The 22,891-nt window shown below is 43.0% G+C and overlaps 1 protein-coding gene across 1 annotated transcript in view; it reads right to left on the bottom strand.

Moving 5' to 3' along the window:
- Positions 1-924: 924 nt before the first annotated feature.
- The window catches only part of LOC120434160 (NXPE family member 3-like), an 88,519-nt gene continuing 66,552 nt past the window's right edge, over positions 925-22,891 (bottom strand). Inside the window, exons 3-4 of the mRNA XM_039601720.1 lie at positions 13,288-13,583; positions 925-1,051 (exon numbers count right to left, since the gene is read on the bottom strand). Coding sequence (XP_039457654.1) covers positions 925-1,051; positions 13,288-13,583 — 423 coding nt within the window. The remainder of the gene's footprint in view (positions 1,052-13,287; positions 13,584-22,891) is intronic.

Raw genomic sequence — 22,891 nt, 5'->3', positions numbered from 1 at the left:
AACATGGCAAGATCATTTGGAGACTTTACGCCAGGTATTTCACCGTTTGGCTCAAGCTACTCTAACTCTCAACTTAGCTAAGTGTGAGTTTGCCAAAGCTACAGTGACGTACTTAGGCAGGGAGGTGGGACGTGGGCAGGTCCGGCCCATTGATGCCAAAGTGGCAGTGAATAAAGAGTTTCCCACACCTACCACCAGGCGTGAGTTGCGTAGGTTTCTAGGGATGGTGGGCTACTACAGAAACTTTTGTAAAAATTTCTCCTCTGTAGTCAAGCCATTGACTGACCTACTCAGCCCAAAGGTTGAGTTTATATGGTCAAGTGAGTGTCAAGATGCTTTTGAGAGTGCAAAAGCACTCCTCTGCCACACTCCTGTGTTAGCTGCACCTGATTTGACGCGACCATTCAAACTTGAGGTTGATGCCAGTGCTGTCGGGGCTGAGGCAGTGCTGTTGCAAGAAGACTTGCAGGGTTTGGACCACCCCGTTTGTTACTTTTCCCGCAAGTTCGATAAAAATCAGTTAAACTACTCCACCATTGAAAAGGAGACCCTGGCTTTGTTGTTGGCTCTTCAGCACTTTCACGTATGCCTGGGGTCCAGCATGTTACCTCTTGTTGTGTACACCGACCACAACCCACTCGTGTTCCTTGCTCGCATGTTTAATCATAACCAGCGCCTTATGCGCTGGGCTCTGTTGTTGCAGGAATACAACTTAAGTATTCACCACAAAAAGGGGTCTGAAAATGTTTTAGCTGATGGTCTGTCCCGGTTGTAAGCGTGTGTTGCTGTGTTTGTTCTTGTTTTTGTTCACACTCTGTAGTGTCTGCTTCTGCCCAACATAGTTGGTATTTTAAGGGGAGGGGTGTTACGGCCTCTGGCCTCAGGTGGCCCCGCCTTCCTCCATGGAAATCAGTGTTCCAGGACTCACGGGGGATTGGCTGGCCCCGGATCTGTGCCCGCCTCAACTTCACGCAGATCAGAGTGTGCCAGACCACTCACACCATTGGCTTCTGCAGGAGCCTTGAACACGATGGCCCAATGACACGGCTGCCTGCATTTACCGGGGAATACAAAAGGCTGGAGGTCCTTCACTCAGTGGCTGCTGCTTAGGACTGAACATGCAGTTTGCCCTTCGTGCCTCCCTCTTCAATCTTTGTTGAACTTGTTTCTTTGTCAAACCATGATGCATGCTTGAACTTAGCCTGATTAGAGCTTTGCGCTGCTAGCTGGCTGTGAGTAGAAATTGTGATGCTGGCTCGCCTTAGTTTTCTCCTAGCTTTTAGTTTGTGTGCCGCCAGCTTGCCTTAGTTAACCATTAGCTTTTACTCTTGTCTTCTTTTTTTGTCTTTATATAGTAATTGTTTGCCCAGGGGTCTCTTGAACAGCCCTGTCGGTTTTCTGTTTAAAGTTTGAAATTAAAACCTTTCTTTACTCAGTTTTGTGTTCGGGGCTTGTGTATGTTACTCCTCCCCTGACGCCTAGCAGAGGGGGTCGTAACACACTCTCACACATACTACTGAAATGTTAGCTCTCACACACACTACTGAAACACCCTCACACACACACTACTGAAATGTTAGCTCTCACACACACTACTGAAACACCCTCACACACACACTACTGAAATGTTAGCTCTCACACACACTACTGAAACACCCTCACACACACACTACTGAAATGTTAGCTCTCACACACAGTACTGAAACACCCTCACACATACTACTGAAATGTTAGCTCTCACACACACTACTGAAATGTTAGCTCTCACACACACTACTGAAATGTTAGCTCTCACACACAGTACTGAAACACCCTCACACACACTACTGAAACACCCTCACACACACACTACTGAAATGTTAGCTCTCACACACACTACTGAAACACCCTCACACACACTACTGAAATGTTAGCTCTCACACACAGTACTGAAATGTTAGCTCTCACACACACTACTGAAACACCCTCACACATACTACTGAAATGTTAGCTCTCACACACACTACTGAAACACCCTCACACACACACTACTGAAATGTTAGCTCTCACACACACTACTGAAACACCCTCACACACACTACTGAAATGTTAGCTCTCACACACACTACTGAAACACCCTCACACATACTACTGAAATGTTAGCTCTCACACACACTACTGAAACGCTCTCACACACACACTACTGAAATGTTAGCTCTCACACACACTACTGAGACGCTCTCACACACACTACTGAAACACCCTCACACATACTACTGAAACACTCTCACACATACTACTGAAATGTTAGCTCTCACACACACTACTGAGACGCTCTCACACATACTACTGAAACACTCTCACACATACTACTGAAATGTTAGCTCTCACACACACTACTGAAACACCCTCACACACACACTACTGAAACACTCTCACACACACTACTGAAACACTCTCACATACCCTACTGAAAAACCAAGGCATTTCAGTTGAACAGGAAGGCGTTTCAGTTGAACAGGAAGTTGTTCCTTGACGAGGAAACTGAAGGAAAAAGTGGTAGATTTCAAACAAACCACTACACAGATGTCTACTCAGCAACCTGCTAGTAGCCTAAGTGAAGCAGCTGCATTACTTAACAATATATAAGCCTCAGCATAAGTCAAAATTTAGAATAGCAGACGGGCATTATCCTGGTTAATTTTTTTGGCATATGTGCTTTTTGTCTTTTTTAACAAAGAAAAAAATATCTTAAAATCATTAATAAAACCAGGGAGAGAAGGCTTAGCGTTCCTCCATTTAGCACAATGGATATGATATTTATTCAAAAGTATGATGATGTTAATAATGTCTGAGACACCCAATGCTAGATGATCCATATAAAAAAAATTGTGATGTAATTCAAATAGTGGCACATCATTAATATTTGGGGAAATCCATTTTTTTAAGTTGCACCAAATGCATTGTGTGATAGGGCATAGGAAAAAAAAGATGTTCTAGGGTTTCATTTTCATCAGTACAAAAAGAACACTGATCCACCTCAAAACCAAATCTCTTTTTAGTAATTCTGCCACAGGATTAATTTTGTTTATTACTTTAAGTGTGTTTCTTTAACTTTAGGTAGAATAGGCTATTTCATAAATTTTTAGTGTGCTTTATCCAGTGTATATGAAATAACTAAATTAAAACCATGTAATGTAACCATTCTGTTGTAACTATGAAACATTTTGTCTTTGAAGAAACTACTAATAAATTTATTATTGCATTTTTATCAAACAGCTGACATTGCCCTAGCAATAAATTTGGGAGCACTGATGAGAAATTATTGTATATCATAAAATTTTTAATCAAATGAAGCAGAGGCAGTGGGACCAGTTCACAAAATTTGTTATATTCTCTTTGAGAACAGTTTAGACAATATTTTTCTGAAAAGTCTGTGTAACTTAGAATGACACCGTTATCATCCAACAAATCTGTTATGAATATAATCTTTTTGTTTAAACCAGTCGCTCCTGAAAATTGATTTTTGACTAAGTGTTATTATCCTATGATTCCATAAGGTTTAATTATGGGGAGAAGTTGTGGGTAAATCTCATTATCTCAGATTTTAACCATTTAATTCTAAGTGTGCCAACCATAAATTCTAATTCTGGAGTTTTGATACTATCTTTATTGTATTCCTTCACAAGCTGAGATGTTTCAATGTAATGGGTTTTATTCCTCCACAAAAATTCGAAAATAACTGTGTTAGCCTTATTAATGCTTTTAGAGGAGATATATAGAGAGTGACAAGGATAAATCAATTTGGAGATGCCTTCAGCTTTAGATAGGATGTTAACCACTGGTTAACCAGTGGCTAAGTGATTTCTTCATCTCCATGATACAGTTAGAAATATTAGTGTCTTCTCTGCTAATTGGGTTTTTTAGATATTATCAGCCCTATATATTTAACTTTAGGTTCAACTCTAACCAAAGATATTGAGGAGTCAGAGCTTGTATGAATCGGGAGTAGTTCACATTTTTTGATACTGAGAGATAAACGAGAAGCTTTAGAGAAAATTTAGTTTTCTCTACCACGTATTTCTCTTTCAAAAAAATAGATGTATCATCTGCGAATTGACTTATTTTGAAGTCTTTATTAAAAACTGATATTCCTTGTATGTCGTTAGAATTTTTGATTAATAGTGTTAACAACTGAGTTGCCAATATAAAAAGCTTAGGGGAAACAGGACATACTTGCCGAATTCCCTGTTGCACCTTGAATCCATTCCTTGATTGAAGGAAGCTAAAATATTGTTAAGTAATGCGGCTGCTTCACTTAGGCTACAAGCACAGCCGTCCCCAACCCCCAGGTCCTGGACCAGTACCGGCCTGTGAGTCGTTTGGTACCGGGTCGCAAGAGTTGAGGCTTGAGTTTGAAATTTATGTTTTTCAGGGTATTTATCATATTTTTATTTTTATATCGTTTATATTGTTTACTCGGTTTCCTTGGGTCTTTTCCCGTGTGTTATGAATAAATCTTTTTTTGGTAGCGGTACTGGTTTTATTTATCCAAGACAACTTAAAGGCCGGTCCGTGAAATTATTGTCGGCCATAAATAGTATGTGGCGCAAAAAAGGTTGGGGACTGCTGTACTAGCAGGTTGTTGAGTAGACATCCTTGTAGTGTTTTGAAATATACCACTTTTTCCATCAGTTTACTTGTCAAGAAACAACTTCCTGTTCAGCGGAAATGCCTCTGGTTTCAGTGGAGTGCGTGAGTGCATTTCAGTAGTTTGTGTGAGAGCGTTTCAGTAGTGTGTGTGAGAGCTAACATTTCAGTAGTGTGTGTGAGAGCTAAAATTTCAGTAGTGTGTGTGAGAGTGTTTCAGTAGTGTGTGTGAGAGTGTTTCAGTAGTGTGTGTGAGAGCTAAAATTTCAGTAGTGTGTGTGAGAGTGTTTCAGTAGTGTGTGTGAGAGCTAACATTTCAGTAGTGTGTGTGAGAGTGTTTCAGTAGTGTGTGTGAGAGCTAACATTTCAGTAGTGTGTGTGAGAGTGTTTCAGTAGTGTGTGTGAGAGCTAACATTTCAGTAGTGTGTGAGAGAGCTAAAATTTCAGTAGTGTGTGTGAGAGCGTTTCAGTAGTGTGTGTGAGAGTGTTTCAGTAGTGTGTGTGAGAGCTAAAATTTCAGTAGTGTGTGTGAGAGTGTTTCAGTAGTGTGTGTGAGAGCTAACATTTCAGTAGTGTGTGTGAGAGTGTTTCAGTAGTATGTGTGAGAGCTAACATTTCAGTAGTGTGTGAGAGAGCTAAAATTTCAGTAGTGTGTGTGAGAGTGTTTCAGTAGTGTGTGTGAGAGTGTTTCAGTAGTGTGTGTGAGAGTGTTTCAGTAGTGTGTGTGAGAGCTAAAATTTCAGTAGTGTGTGTGAGAGTGTTTCAGTAGTGTGTGTGAGAGCTAACATTTCAGTAGTGTGTGTGAGAGTGTTTCAGTAGTGTGTGTGAGAGCTAACATTTCAGTAGTGTGTGTGAGAGCGTTTCAGTAGTGTGTGTGAGAGCTAACATTTCAGTAGTGTGTGTGTGAGAGCTAAAATTTCAGTAGTGTGTGTGAGAGTGTTTCAGTAGTGTGTGTGAGAGCTAACATTTCAGTAGTGTGTGTGAGAGTGTTTCAGTAGTGTGTGTGAGAGCTAACATTTCAGTAGTGTGTGTGAGAGTGTTTCAGTAGTGTGTGTGAGAGCTAACATTTCAGTAGTGTGTGTGTGAGAGCTAAAATTTCAGTAGTGTGTGTGAGAGCGTTTCAGTAATAATGTCCCTTACGGCACCTCATAGAATGTCGCCACACCTTTGCAAATTTCCAATCCCTGCAGACTGTTCCTGAACTCACTTCGTTGTGTCAGTTCTTGCTTGATTGTTCAGGTGGTGTCAGGTTTTGTATTGTTGATTGTCATTTATGCTTAGAAATATCTACTTATATATGCTTAGAGTTTTATAATTAGTTGTAGATTGGTAGAGGTTTGATCCTTAATAGTCTGCAGAGACGTTGCGTGCATTCCAGAGTGTTCTGGCATTCACACCCACGCTGGGAGCATGGGAGAGGGCATACCTTGACTTATTGTTTTTTGATAGGGTAAACGTATCTATGTCTGTTTTACTCTAAGTGCCTTTTGCTTAGATGAACTTACACAATGCACAGGCAAGGTACTCTTTGTGTGTATGTATACGTCGTATGTTAATGAACCTATGCATATTCATGTGACCTCAATGAAAGAGCAGTGTACGGGGGAGCGGACGAGAGCAACTGGGGTCAAGCGAAGGAACGGCGTTTGTCCGGTTCTCTCCTGTGCATGAGAAACATGAAGAACTTTGCCTACTCGTGTCTTGTTTTGCTGTGTAATTACATTGTCTTCAACGTTATAAGAGTGGACTCATAGCACATTAGTTAAAAATGATCAATTAATAGCAGAGAAGTGTGTAGGAAAGGCAGCTTTAAGAACATGCCCTGCTGGAGATGCAGCTCCTCAGACATTGATTAAACCTGCCTAATAGCACAAACACACATGCAATGAAAATCAGCTTGTTATCTCTCATCAGTGTTAAAATAGTGTCAATTTAACAGACACTTGTTATCAAATGCTGAATTTATCCAATGCTGACAATTAACTCTCTAGGTTGCAGGACAACAGTTTAATTTTTGTGGGAAAAAAGATTCTGGTTTGACCAACCAGTGATCGGACAATAAATTTAGTTGTTAATATAGTAAATTGGGAGATGCTTTCTGCCTGACTGATGCAGCACAAGTAATTTACTGTATGAGTGAAATTCTATTTTTGTGATAATATTTTGAACATGCATTTCTGTTGTCCTGTCAACTTAGTGGGTTAATAGCTGATATGCAAATTAGTTGATTGTTCTTAGATTAAGGAAAGGTGATTGAATTCTAGCACGAGTGCGAGTGAATCCTGCACCCAGATACACAACTCTGAATACATAAGAACAAACTACTTTTGTGAAATACCTGATGACACGTCACACGTTTTATGATGATGGGGAAAGAGGAAAACTGAATAAGATGGGTCTGTGGCCTAAATGAGTGAAAACCACAGACCTGGGGATTAAACTCATATCTAATAACATATTAGGCTTATGTTGTGTGTTGTGTGGCTGATGGATGGTTTGGAATTAATGTAGCTGATGATTTTTCTTTTGTTGTGAAGTTGAGCCTGCCAATTAGTATGATGGTATGATAAATCATACCAATAGTATGATTTACCCTCCTGAGATGAGGAGCATGTGTCATGACTTAATGAGGCCTTTTTAGTTTTTGATACTTTCACAGTGCACTGAGAGTTTTTGTTTGATGATCTCGTTTGAAGCAGATCTGCACGATTAGAACAGAAGCGCTATACGACACGTCGTCGAGAAAATTGTTGCAAGTGAGCTTCTCCATTAAAATGGGCTCAGGAGAAAGTCACTTATCTGGGACAATTAAAAAGAGAGTCCCTGCCCACAAAGGATTCAGCGAGGTAATCCAATCTAAAGTTCTTCTTTTTCTTTTTGAATGACGTCATTTTGTTGAGAGTGGAAACGAAATGCGACGATAGGTTCCACTATCAGCAAAGAAAGAATGCATGAATGAATGAGTGAAAATAAAAATGGGAAACTGACTGACTGGTAAAAGCTGACAGACTGGCTGACATCACTGTGCGAAGTTAACCCCCACCTGACAAAGGTGCAGATGAATCTATGTGTGTTTCTTTTTACAGGAGCAGAAAGATGACAGCAACATTCGAGGTTGCGTGATGATTTAACCTTTTAAATGCCACTTTCTGTGTCTGTGCATCTACCAGGGGTGTTATTCACTACCTTGTGTTGCTCACAGAGGTAACTGTGAGAAAGTGTGTATACACCTGCGCAGCGCTAACATTTGCATTTTCTTTTCTACAGCATTACAGTTCTTCATGTGATTTGATCATGTGATTTATACCAGGACAGCTGGTTGATGTTTTTCTACTACAGGATTTCTGGGTTCATGTGTGAAGAAAACTGTGTTTACAGGTTATGAGTTGGTGATGCTGTTACACTGTGTTGTTGGGGAAATGTTAAAGGTTACTTTGATGATATGAATAACATGTGAGACATTCCCTGTGTTGAAACTAGTGTCACTTCTTTCCGCAGCTATGGATGGCTAACTTTATGGTCTTTTTACAGCACCTCTGGAACCTGTAAATTTGTGCCTGACCTCCAGGATTGTCCACGTGTGTTGCTAATGTTTGTTTTTTCTAAGAGTGCATGTAGAGGATTCAGCAGAGACGGACAAGTAACATGAGAAAGCAACTAAGAGATGCAGTGTTTGTGGAATAGTTTGATATGGGGCTCATTAGCTGGCCACTACTGAGCTCCTAGTCAGTGGCGGTCCTAGCCTGTCTGGCGTCCCCCAACCACCACACACACACACACACACACACACACACACACAACACATTAAGGATTATACATTAACATAAAACTGTTGTCGGAACCATACTGAATTTCGCCAGAAAAACACACACACACACACACACACACACACACACACACACACACACACACACACACACACACACACACAGCCATCATAATTCATCATACAATGAGAACAGGACAAATCAACACTTGACAATGACTAATTAATATTAAAATCTGTAACATAATGTATTGTTTGGAGTTTAGTCTGTTACTGTTACTATTTTTACCATTTCTTCTTGGGGCAACTGTAACCCACATTATTTCCTTAGGGATTAATAAAGTATTCTGATTCTGATTGTTTCAGGATGACCTGCCATTATCCAATGACACATCTGCTTACCTGGATCTTTGGCTCGTTTCTCCTCCTCTTCTTTTCTATTTTTTCTAAACTGAGTACCTGATGGCTTTGAAATTATCTTGTCCATCTTACATTAGTTTTAATTTTGCACTCCAGTATGAACACAAATCCCCCAACTCGAGGATCGCCACAACATAACCTAATAGACCTGCACCTTAGTTCACAGATTCACTTTGTCTAAGGTGTATTACTGGGATTTCGCACAACCCAGGATTCAAATCATGAATACATAATAGGCTTGGATTTACAACATTATGAATGAAATGTGCTCTATTTGGAAGCAGCCCCCCCCCTTTCGTGTGTTAGATTTTAAATCATCAAACTGTAAATTATAAATTTTAAATTGTTATTGATCCCTTTACCCCGAGTCCTAAAGTGTAGGGGAGACCGGGGATAGTTGTAACATTTTTGACATTTCTGTCTGTAAATAGGAGCTCTTTTAAGGTAGTGGATTCAAAATTTAATGCAAAGTATTTACGTGTCTCTGCTATTAAATAGTGCAGCTATTTTCTCTGCAGCACAATTGCCCATTGCATGGTATGGTCTCAAACACAAAGAGTGAAATGTTACAATTAACCCCATAGTCTGGGTTAGTTGTAACATATCCTGGGGTGAAATGTAACACAATGAAATAAGGGTACTGACAAAACATTAACATGTAATCTTTTTTATTCAACACATGAATGCACTTAGAGCCATTTATGTAGCTATGTGTGTGTGACAGAATGCAGAAATCTAGCTTTTGAACATATTCCAACCCCCCAAAAAAGACAAATTATGGAATTTTCTGCAACTGAATATTTCATTAATTTTGGTTGGTCTTCCTTGAGTTTGGCCTCATTGGCTCAGTGGGCATTATAACCTACAACTCTTGCACCAACTTTTGAAGATAACAATGAAGCTGAAAAAATGTAGTTGTTCACCAGCATCGCAATTCCATTACTTTTTATCATGGCTTACCTTGGTGTGGTTTGCAAAGTGCTTCAGAAAGATGATAAAATCTGTTTCTTGCACCCATCCTGATTTATTTCCACTACCAGTACTTCCTACTGGTCCATCTCTGACACAGTGGTCTGCATAATGTATGTGTGGGAACACAAACAGTGGAGGAATTGTGTTGCCAATGGCATTAACCGCATATACAAAGGTGACCAGTGAACCTGTCTCTGCTGATGTCGTTGCCCCAACTTGTTTAATATAAGTTAAAGTAATAGTGTGGTAAGTTGTAACATCTGCATTATTGTTACAACTAACCCAGACTGTTGCTGTTACAACTGACTCAGACTCCTATAGCCATGAGCAAACATTACAGCCAACGGCTAAAACATTAGCACTAAAGACCTACACAGAATATATCCCCATAGACATACAAATAACATAATTTATGTTTGATGAGTTTAACTGCAAAGCAGATAATGCTATTAGAAATTGAAATAAAGTAGAAAAACTTACTTTTTGGCATACAAATTACTTTTTTCGTGTTAAATTGTCTGTGTTTGACAAAATGTGCTGATTTTTCACATTTGATAGCAGAACTGAATTGGGCATGTACAGGATGAATCACATCATTTGAAACTTAGCCCTGATTGGAGAAATTGGAAGTGTTACAACTGACCCACGTTACATCTATCCCAGTCTCCCCTATATTTATTTTCTTACTCTTCTTATATTTATTGTTTGTTTACTTGCACTGCTGTAACTGGATCCTCGTCGTCTCGTCTCTCTATATCCTGGACTGTATGTAGCGGAGATGACAATAAAGTTTAGCAGCGAGCAGGCGCACCGAGGGCTCTCGCGCTCACTTTTCGTGTATAGAATTTCGAAAAAACATCGGTGCAAATTATAAGTCTGTATCATAATGTCTGGTGTTTTCGTGTTTGTTGTTTTGTTTTTATTTAGTTTTATTTTGCGAGTTGGTTATTAGACGCTGCTCCAGCCAGCCACAGAATCCCCCGCCGCCCCGCCCTCTCCTCCCTGAGCCGCAAGCAGCAGGCGCACCTTGCAAACGAGGGTGCCCTTACTCCCAGCAAATGGGCGATAGAAACCGATCGGTGCCTATGCCATTCCCATATGCGCTGGCTGGTGTCGGGGCAGCATGAGTATGAGCAATTTTTTTTTTTTTTTTTTTTACCGATGCCCGTGATGCCGCCCCCCACCACGATGCCGCCCCAGGCAACCGCCCGTGTCGCCCGTATCTAAAACCGCTACTGCTCCTAGTTATAGCTAAGTGGAGTGACTTTGCTTAAGGGACGTCACCGATTGCATTAATGTTAACTGAGTACATGGGATGATCCATGTCTGAGGCAAATTATGGCAATAATTGTATTTTTCTTATTTGAGAAAACCTGCACATGATACTTGTCCTGCTGATGCTGAGTGCTTTGTTGCTCTTATGATACAATTGTTTATAAGTGTGAAGTTTGATTTCACTTCCAGATCTTGTTTTCCAGGCCATGATGGTGTGTATGCAGGCTCCTGGCGGAGCCGGGTTTTAAGCAAACTTAATATGCAAAACACACTAACATCTTTTATTGCAGGGTTACAGGTCCGGGGTGGTGCTGCTCCAGAGGGGGAGACACCCTGATGTTGCCTGGGACGTGATCTAGCTAACCTTTTCTTTCAGACAGGAATCTAGGTGTGATGAGTTGACTCATGGGAGTGTCCATGCGTCAAGAGGAGGGGTCCAGAATTATATGAATTACATGAAACTATGTTTTCTATGTTTTCTAAACAATGTTTCTATGATTTTTGCAGTGATTTGTGTGATTAACAGTTCATTTACGGGTATTAAACTTATGCAAAGTGGTGCATCCATGTTTAGGTGAGGCTTTGATGGTCCATAAATGAAGCTCACTGGACTAAAGAATGTGGTTTGATGATGACTGACATGTTTTCCAAATAGAAGTTTTCCTCCTAGCAACGAGGAAAGGACTTCCAGACCAGCAGGTTCAGGGAAGTCTTTATGAGGTCACCTCTGACCCCCCCACACACACACACACACACACACACACAACGCACAAGCAAGGTACTCTTTGTGTGTATGTAGACGTCGTATGTTAATGAACCTATGCATATTCATGTGACCTCAATAAAAGAACAGTGTACGGGGGAGCGGATGAGAGCAACTGGGGTCAAGCGAAGGAGCGGCGTTTGTCCGGTTCTCTCCCGTGCACGAGAAACATGAAGAACTTTGCCTACTCGTGTCTGGTTTTGCTGTGTAATTACGTTGTCTTCAACGTTCCAGCGAATAGGTTTAAGCTACAAACCTAACAGGTGGCAATCAAGCCTTCCTATTGTTAATTCTATTTATTCTTTAAATTGCTCTTGTAAACATTTTATTGGTGATGCTTGGATCCAGTAACTGCAAAATCATGACAAAAATGATTTTGAATGACCCTACTGCAATTTTTTTGCAGTACCTCCTTAATTACAGCTAAAAGTTTGTACTTCAATTAAATATTGAATATCTGATTTAATATCCACTGTGATGGCATGTGCAAAAAAAGCTATTAAAATAATCCTTTTCCAATAAATTATGGCCCTAATCATGGTTGCAAGGATAAGCTCCATATTATGACTTTCAGGGTCCTGGGTTTGTGCCTAGTATTTTGAGTTCATTTTGTATTTGAGATTTCTTATGTTATACTGGAAATATGTGAAGTTCTTGTGTTGCTATTATTAGTTATGATTTAGCTGAGTTTTAGTCTAGTTTATGTTTCACCTGTGTCTCATTGTTTATCAGGTTTTCTCTGTTTGTCATGTGTTATCTCCTCATCTATGTAGGTTCCCCCTCTGTCTCTCTCCTCTGTGTCCCTCTCCTTCTCTCACTCCCTCTCTCTGTCTCTTGTTTCAAGCTTGCATGTCCCAGTTCATGTCTCTTCGTTTCCTGTTTTATTAAGTCTTGTTTCCATGTTCTGTGTGTTTAGTTTTGCTTCCCCAGTGGCGTCATGTTTGTTTGTGTCAGATGTGTTTCCCCAGGTGTTTCCACTTCCCTCGTTACCCTCATGTGTATTTAAGTCCTCTGTCTCCCTCTGTCCTCTTTTTTTTTTATTGCTTCAGTTCACTTGGATCCCTCAGTTTTTTATTAAAAAGAGTAGGAAACTGTTTTAAGCAAAGAGCACCCTGGCTAAACACCAATGATTATCAAAATCTATTTAAAGTGGTTGCTTAAGAAACTTATCGGCTGACTGACAGACGGTGAACACAATGGATCAGCAGCTGAAGAGGCCAATATTTCTCTTTTGGGTTGACATTTGCTGGGTGGCCCCTATCAAGAGTATCACTGAAGAAGTGCTTATTGTCTATTACTCTATAAAGTAGCTTAAAAATGTTTAAGGATTTTTAGTTTAGAAGACAGGATCCAGGTACACAGATATTACTATTATTGCTAATATTACTATATTACAGATATTACTACTGTTTATAACTCCCTCAACCTCACACCAAAGACATACAAAACAGATAATGCATACCTTTGAAACAGCTTGCTCTCCATGACAGTGATGTTTTGTGTAAATCCCCCCTTGGAGTGACTGATCCTGGCATCACAACTGAGCTTCTTTGGCTTGTAGCAGAACCACTGCTGACCTGTATGCAGCTCAGTGTAGTTGCACACAGGCTGCCGGGATGGACGCAAACATACATTACAGGTGGTAGTTTCACTGACCCTCCCTGAGCGGAACTGGCTTTTGAAAAAAACTCTGTCCGGTTGTTCTCTGGTGAGTCTGCCCAGCACTGTGACTGCCTCACTGGGGTGAACCAGTATTACCTGGTAGGAAAGAGAATCAGTTTGTCAGTTCAGATAAATTTTTATCAAGGTGGACATACAATTCTTCTGGTTCATTTGAGGTAGTAGCAGTAAAGAGATTTTGAGGATGAAATGGTGGAGTGAATCATTTATAGTAGATGAACATTCAGTAAAAATGATAATGCTAGTTTGAATTCTGATTGATGCCAGATTGTTGCAGTGTGGTAGTGTAGTTTTGCTTGTCTGTGAAGGTTCTCAGTCATCCAGGTCATCGTAGTCAAAGGAGTTTGCAAAGAAAAGCGTCTGGACTTCTTTGAGTTGCTTGAAGGCGTTTCACTTCTCGGATGAGAGGTGAAACGTCTTCAAGCAACTCAAAGAAGTCCAGACGCTTTTCTTTGCAAACTCCTTTGTAGTTTTGCTTGCTTCCTGTTTTTGCTTTGCAGTTTGGATCAGTGTTAATTCTTTGTACAGGTGCTTCAAATCTTTGTTGACTGCAGTTTGAATCAAAGCTCAAGACTTAGCCTTGACAGATTCGATACTTCATTAGATCTGTTCCCACTGATTTTCAGTCCAGTTCTTTTCTATTGGCTTCTAAAGATGAGATGAGACTTCATTGAACAGTAGATCAATCAGCTGAAGGGCAATATGCATCTCATCTCTCCTGTGTCAGGTCTTTCTGGATTTTTTTTTCCTATTACCCAATTACCCTTCCTCTCGTGTTAGGGTCGGCACCGACCCATTTTAAATTTCAAATGCATAAAAAACTCACATTTGTTTATTGTATCAAGGCTTTTTGACTTTGTCAGGAACCTCTATTTCTACAAAATAAAACAAAAAACAATGTAGAGGAAGAACATTATTTAAAAAAAAAAAAAAAAAAAAAACACCAGCACGCCCCTGCAGGGCGGTTTTATCCTTCAAGCTCGGGTCCTCTACCAGAGGCCTGGGAGCTTGAGGGTCCTCTGCGCAGTATCTTAGCTGTTCCCAGGACTGCGCTCTTCTGGACAGAGATCTCCGATGTTGTTCCCGGGATCTGCTGGAGCCACTCGCCTAGCTCCAGCATGTATATATATATATATATATATATATATATATATATATATATATATATATATATATATATATATATATATATATCATATATATATATATATATATATATATATATATATATATATATATATATATATATATATATATATATATGTACATTATATTATATATAATGTATATTCTGGTCTTTCTGTGTGGAGTTTGCATGTTCTCCCGTGTTTGCGTGGGTTCCCTCCGGTACTCCGGCTTCCTCCCACCGTCCAAAGACATGCAGCTTGTGGGGATAGGTTAATTGGATAATCCAAAATTGCCACTAGGTGTGAATGTATGAGTGAATGTGAGTGTGAATGGTTGTCTGTCCCTATGTGTTAGCCCTGCGACAGACTGGCGACCTGTTCAGGGTGTACCCTGCCTCTCGCCCTATGACAGCTGGGATACGCCCAGCCCCCGCGACCCTGAAAAGGATAAGCGAGGCGAATGGATGGATGGATATATATGTATATGTATATATATGTATATATATATATATATATATATATATATATATATATATATATATATATATATATATATATATATATATATATATATATATATATATATATATATATATATATATATATGGCTAAGGACCCGGAATGGCTAAGGACCCCAAGAAGGGACCGGTCCCATCCTGCCTCAGTACTACATGGAAGCTCCTGTCAGGCATCATATCGGCTAAGATGAACAGGCACATGAAAGGGATTGGCAAGAATACCAGAGGCGCAAAACACCAGCTACTGGTAGACAGAACAGTCAGCCGAGACTGCAAGACCAGACTGACCAACCTGTGCACTGCCTGGATTGATTACAAGAAGGCCTATGACTCAATGCCCCACAGCTGGATACTGGAATGCCTAGAATTGTACAAGATCAACAGGACCCTAAGAGCGTTCATCAGGAACTCAATGGGGATGTGGCACACAACACTAGAGGCCAACTCCAAGCCCATAGCACTAAGTCACCATGCGGGATCTACCAAGGAGATGCTCTGTCCCCACTGCTGTTCTGCATAGGCCTGAACCCCCTCAGTGAGATCATTAACAAGACTGGCTGTTATATACAAGACTGGCTGTTATATATATGTATATGTGTACATACATACATATATATATATATGTGTGTGTGTATATATTAGTATATACATTGGGTGAATGTGCAGTAATAGCAGCAAGCACGTGAATTCTGTACATTAATAAGAATAGTCATCTGACTATTTTACAGAATAGACAATATAAACATATTTAAAATTAAAGGAATTTGAAATGTACATTTTGCCTGGGTTTAGAGCGTCTGGAAGAGAGTCCTGTCTCAGTCAATTATAGATGATGTGAGAGAGCGTGTGTGTGTGTGTTTAGGGCCCGGATGGCTTGGGGATAGAAGCTCCTCTTGAGTCTCTCTGTCCTTGCCCGGATGATGCGGAACCTTCTACCAGATTGCAGAAGTTGGAACAGTTTGTTGCCAGGATGTGACGGGTCCTTCAGAATCTGCGCTGCACTAGTCCGGCATCTCCTGGTGTAGGTGTCCTGAAGCGGGGGGAGAGCAATCCTCCAGCAGCGTTCTGCTGTACGGATCACTCTCTGGACAGCTTTTTGGTCCTTCACATGTGTGAAGGACATGTGTGAAGGACCAAAAAGCTGTCCAGAGAGTGATCCGTACAGCAGAACACATGTGTGAACACATGTGTGAAGAGACCCTGAACTTCCTCAGTTGTCGCAGGTGATACAGGCGCTGCCTAGCCTTTTTGGTCTGGACCTGAATGTGGCAGCCCATGTCAGGTCTGAGGAGATGTGGACACCAAGATACTTGAAGGACTGCACCCTCTCCACTGGAGCTCCATTGATGATAATGGGCTTGTAGTCTCTGTGCTGACTCCTTCTGAAGTCCACCACCAGCTCCTTGGTCTTGCCGACGTTCAGCTGGAGGTGGTTGTCCTGGCACTGTGATGCCAGATTCTTCACTTCGTCCATGTAGGCCGCCTCATCGCTGTTGGAGATGGCACCCAACACCACTGTGTCGTCAGCAAACTTCACAATGGTGTTGGAGCCATGGGTGGCCACACAGTCTGAAGTAGGGGTGCAACGGATCAAAAATCTCACGGTTCGGATCGGATCACGGTTTTAAAGTCACGGATCGGATCAATTTTCGGATCAGCAAAAATAGAAAAAAAAAAGACAAATTCTACTCGCCGTTTACTTATTTAAGTATTTTTTGCCTATTAAAAAACATTCAACTGAAGACTGATTCCACGCACTTATATAAAAACAAATTAAGGTGCAATATGGACATTATGGACCATGCTGGGCAGCCTCTGCATCATCTGCACATGGCCATAAACAACCAGAGGAGTGTTCAGTGACAGGTTGCTTCTCCCAAAGTCAAGGACCAGCAGACTTAAAAAGTCCTTTGTCCCACACGCCATCAAACTGTTTAACTCCTCGCTGGAGGAAGCGGGGACAGAGGAGGGGGGGAACAAGTAAGCTGTAGTGCCTTTTCACTGTGCAATAGTTTTTGTTAATATCCAATGGTGTAATAGACTCACAATACTTGAAATGTGCCGTTCCCTTGTATCCTTATTCCTATTTATTCTATTTATCCCTTTTGTATACTCTGTATTTATACATGTGTAAACATTGTATATTTCTGCTCACATTCTGCAACTTCTGTGGGTGCTGTGCTACTGAAACTGAATTTCCGGAGGAACCCACCGAGAAATAAATAAAGTTTCATCTAATCTAATGTAATCTATAGGGCAGTGCAGGGCTTTGTATCTACCTCTCCGCTGTGATATAACGGGCGGTCACGGTCACGTGGCTTTCCATTGCCCTGGAGCTCCACCCATTTGTAGTTGGAGCAACAGAAGATGCCTGGGACAGTTCAGCCATAACTTTAAACTTCTCCTGCTCATACATGCTTGGAAGGATCTTGTCACTGAAGTGGACGCGCAACGGGATATCATAGCGTGGCTCAAGCACGTTCATCACAGTTTAAACCTTGTTTTGCACAACAGACGACGGCCTCCCGTCTGCAGCTAAACACCCAATTAGCTTTTAGCTTTAGCCCGGTCGGACTGGGCAGCAAAGGGCTGCTTAAATGCCCCAAACTCCTCTGCTCCGCTACTTGGACCGCTAGCGCTACCGCTTGACAGACTGAGGACGCGCACCATACACATACTTTTTTTTTTTCTTTTTCGAATCTTCGGATCACGTGCGTACCGAACCGTGGAGTGGGATCGGTTCGGATTTCGGATAAACCGTGATCCGTTGCACCCCTAGTCTGAAGTGTAGAGGGAGTAGAGGAGTGGCGAGTCGACACATCCCTGTGGTGCTCCTGTGTTGATGGTGATGCTGTTAGAGACGCATCTACCTACCCTCACCACCTGAGTTCTGCCAGTGAGGAAGTCCAACACCCATGCACACAGACGGCTGTTGAGTCCCAGATCCCTGAGCTTTGTGAACAGTCTGCTGGGCACTATTGTGTTAAACGCTGAACTGTAATCAACAAACAGCATTCTCACATAGTTACCCTGTTTCTTGTCCACGTGGCTGAGGGTGGTGTGCAGGACGTGGGTGATGGCATCCTCTGTGGATCTGTTGGGTCGGTAGACGAACTGCAGCAGATCTGTGGTGTCTGGGATGGAGGAGGAGATGATGTTCTTCAGCAGCCTCTCAAACACCTTCATTACTACCGAGGTCAGTGCAACTGGCCGGTAATCGTTCAGGGATAAGGGTTTGCTGTTCTTGGGCACAGGGATGATGGTGGATCTTTTGAAGCATGTGGGGACCACAGACTTCGCCAGGGACTCGTTGAAGATGTAAGTGAACACACCTGCTAGCTGGTCAGCACAGCAGCACAGCAGACGGCCGGTGATGCCGTCTGGCCCCGCCGCTTTTCTTGTGTTCACTCTCCTCAATGCCGCTCCGCGATGCTGGTCACCGGTCTCTTGCTGATGACTTCACTATCCTCGGTAGTCAGGCGGTAGATAGCATTAGCCGCCTGGCTAACCTCGAAACGGGCGTAGAACTGGTTCAGCTCATTGGTGAATGCAGAGTCGGCGTTGATCGGCGCAGTATCCCTGGGTTTGTAGTCCGTAATGGTGCGTAGTCCGTGCCACATACTCCGTGTGTCGCCCTGGTGGAAGCGGGACTCCACACGCTCCCGGTACCGGCATTTGGCATCTCTCACCGTGCGCCGCACGCCGCATGAGGCCGCTTTGTAGGCGCTCATATCGCCAGTGGTGAGACCCATGTTGTAGGTGGCGGTCCTGGCGTTCACTGCAGTGCGGATCGATCTGTCCATCCACGGTTTCTGGTTTGGGAATGTGGTGACTCTCGCAGTGGGGATAATCTCCTCCGCTAGCATATTGACGAAGCATACTGCTACTTCCGTAAACTCGTTGATGTCGACTGCGCATGCTCTGAACATGTCCCAGTCGACGTCGTTGAGTGCGTCCTGTAGCGTAGCTTCTGATTGGGCAGACCACCATTTTACCTCCCTCGTGGTTACTTCTTCCCTCCGTATGTTTTGTTTATACTGGGGAATGAGGAAGATGGCGTTGTGGTCAGACTTCCCAAAAGCCGGGTGTGAGACAGTTTTGTAGCCCTGCTTGTATGGCGTGTAGCAGTGATCCAAAATTCGATCCCCCCTTGTTGGACATGAGACATGCTGGTAAAAGTTTGGCATGACTTGTCTGAGGTTCACTTTATTAAAGTCTCCTGCTACAATGAGGGCTGCGCCCGGGTCCTTGTTTTGAAGCGAACTCAGCACATCATGTAATTCAGACAAAGCCATACCTGTGTCCGCTTGGGGTGGGATGTACACCACCGTGGCGATGACCGAGGTGAATTCACGGGGCAGATAGAAAGGGCGGCACTTAATGCTCAGGAATTCCGGATGTGGCGAGCAGCTGCTGGAAAGAGTAGAAATCCTCCTGGCATCACACCACTTTCTGTTTACCATGAAACACACTCCTCCACCTTTGGTTTTGTTCGACTCTGCCGTTCTGTCTGCGCGGAGCACAAAGAATGAATCCGACGGAGTTACGGCCTGGTCCGGCACGGTGGGGGTCTGCCATGTCTCCGTGAAGCACAGAATGTTGCTGTCCCTCATGTCATGTTGGAAGGTGACTCTTGCTCTTAGGTCATCGAGCTTGTTCTCCATGGATTGTACGTTGGCCAGTAGGATACTGGGCAGTGGTGTGCGATGCGCCTGCTGTCTCAGTCTGTTCCTAATGCCAGCGCGTTTCCCCCGGCGTTTCTTTGTTCTACGCCTCGGATGAGCGGCCCATCCTTTGTTGTTCTCCGCGCCGCGTAGAATCTCTGGCGGCCAGGATGGGTCAGGTTTAAAAGTGTCCAATATTAGAAGTGCAACCTTGTCACGATGTTTACAAGTGATCTGCTGTCGTATACTATAAGACTAGAGGATTTTGGAAAGTAAACCAGAGCAAAAAATAAGTAAAAAACAAGAAAAGTGGATAGTCGGAGCGGAGCGGTCAGGAAGGCGTCTGGACGTGGCCGCGCCATCTTGTGTGATGGCGCTAGTTGAAATTATGACCCTTGTGTTGTTAGGGTCGGTTTTGACCCAAATATAATATTATGAGTATAAAGCAATAATTAAATCCAAAACTAAAATCATAAGTGCACTGTCAGCTAAAACACTGACAGCAAGCTCCTCTCCTAATCATATGAGCTTTAGGGGATTCTTATTTTGCGTGTTTTTTGCAGTATACCTGCACAAAAACAAAACAAAATAAAGACGGGCATGTCAAGACATGTGAGGTGAATTCACTAATTTGAGTGGCCATTTGACTTCCAGAGTGCACATTTACAATTTGCAGCATACAAAAATGAGAAGAAGATTCACAGTGAGCCAAGTTCTGGATCATATTTTTGGTGAAAATGAAGGAGAGGACACAGAGCAGAATAGTGATTCAGATGGGCAGGTTTCTAAGGAGGAAGACAATGTGGACTATCATCCAGAAGACACAGACACATCTGATCAGAGGTGGAGGTTGCTGGTGCTGAAGCTACTCCTGCTGAAAGTCCAAAAATGGTAAGATCTTTTGGAGCTCAGTACCTCATGATGTACATGACAGGGCAGCTGCTGCAAATGTCATCAAAATGACCCCTGGAATCACAAGGTTTGCTCTGACCAAAGTCAGTGACATCAAGAGATGTTTTGAGCTATTTATGCCATTGTCACTAAAAAGAATCATCATTACTATGATAAACCTTGAAGGAAAAAAAGTCCATGCCAACACATGGAAAGATATCGATGAGGAATACCTGGATGCTTTCATTGGTGTTCTTCTTCTTGCTGGAGTGTACACATCCTGCAATGAGGCCACTGATAGTCTATGGGACGCATCAACAGGCAGAAATCAGAATCAGAATCAGAATACTTTATTGATCCCTAGGGGAAATAAAGTACAATGGGTCACCACCTTGAGGGAGTCCAGCTCCATCCCCACAACACTACTGGCCTTACGGATCAGTTTATCGAGTCTGTTGGCATCTGCGACCCTCCGCCTGCTCCCCCAGCATGCAACAGCATAGAGGATCGCACTGGCCACAACAGACTCATAGAAAATCCAGAACATTTTCTGGCAGATGTTGAAGGACCTCAGTCGCCTCAAAAAATAGAGACGACTCTGGCCTTTTCTGTAAAGTGCTGTGGTGTTTTTTGTCCAGTTCAGTTTATTGTCTATATGTACTCCAAGGTATTTATATATACACCCAGCACGCCCCTGCGGGCGGTTTATCCTTCAAGCTCGGGTCCTCTACCAGAGGCCTGGGAGCTTGAGGGTCCTGCGCAGTATCTTAGCTGTTCCCAGGACTGCGCTCTTCTGGACAGAGATCTCCGATGTTGTTCCCGGGATCTGCTGGAGCCACTCGCCTAGCTTGGGAGTCACCGCACCTAGTGCTCCGATTACCACGGGGACCACCGTTGCCTTCACCCTCCACATCCTCTCGAGTTCTTCTCTGAGCCCTTGGTATTTCTCCAGCTTCTCGTGTTCCTTCTTCCTGATATTGCTGTCATTCGGAACCGCTACATCGATCACTACAGCCGTCTTCTTCTGTTTGTCTACCACCACTATGTCCGGTTGGTTAGCCACCACCATTTTGTCCGTCTGCATCTGGAAGTCCCACAGGATCTTAGCTCGGTCATTCTCCATAACCCTTGGGGGCATCTCCCATTTTGACCTTGGGACTTCCAGGTTATACTCGGCACAGATGTTCCTGTACACTATGCCGGCCACTTGGTTATGGCGTTCCATGTATGCCTTGCCTGCTAGCATCTTGCACCCTGCTGTTATGTGCTGGATTGTCTCTGGGGCATCTTTACACAGCCTGCACCTGGGGTCTTGCCTGGTGTGATAGACCCCAGCCTCTATGGATCTTGTACTCAGAGCTTGTTCTTGTGCTGCCATGATTAGTGCCTCTGTGCTGTCTTTCAGTCCAGCTTTGTCCAGCCACTGGTAGGATTTCTGTATATCAGCCACCTCCTCTATCTGCCGGTGGTACATACCGTGCAGGGGCCTGTCCTTCCATGATGGTTCCTCGCCTTCCTCCTCTTTCTTGGGTTTCTGCTGCCTGAGGTATTCACTGAGCACGCTGTCAGTTGGGGCCATCTTCGTGATGTATTCGTGGATGTTTCTTGTCTCATCCTGGACTGTGGTGCTGACACTCACCAGTCCCCGGCCCCTTCCTTCCGCTTAGCGTACAACCTCAGGGTGCTGGACTTGGGGTGAAACCCTCCATGCATGGTAAGGAGCTTTCTTGTCTTGATGTCAGTGGCTTCTATCTCCTCCTTTGGCCAGCCTATTACCCCAGCAGGGTACCTGATCACGGGCAGGGCGAGGTGTTGATGGCCCGGATCTTGTTCTTACCGTTCAGCTGACTCCTCAGGACTTGCCTGACCCTCTGCAGGTACTTGGTGGTTGCAGCTTTCCTAGCGGCCTCTTCATGGTTCCCATTCGCCTGTGGGATCCCCAGGTACTTGTAACTGTCCTCTATGTCTGCAATGTTGCCTTCTGGTAGTTCAATCCCCTCAGTTCTGACTACCTTCCCTCTCTTTGTTACCATCCGACTACACTTCTCCAGCCCGAATGACATTCCAATGTCATTGCTGTATAACCTGGTACTGTGTATCAGTGAATCGATGTCTCGTTCACTCTTGGCATACAACTTGATGTCATCCATGTACAGGAGGTGGCTGACAACCGCTCCGTTCCGTAG

Source organism: Oreochromis aureus, linkage group 3, assembly GCF_013358895.1.
Source record: "Oreochromis aureus strain Israel breed Guangdong linkage group 3, ZZ_aureus, whole genome shotgun sequence".
NCBI lineage: Eukaryota > Metazoa > Chordata > Actinopteri > Cichliformes > Cichlidae > Oreochromis > Oreochromis aureus.
Note: the sequence above shows the minus strand (reverse complement) of the source record. Positions and strands in the feature narration are given on the sequence as shown.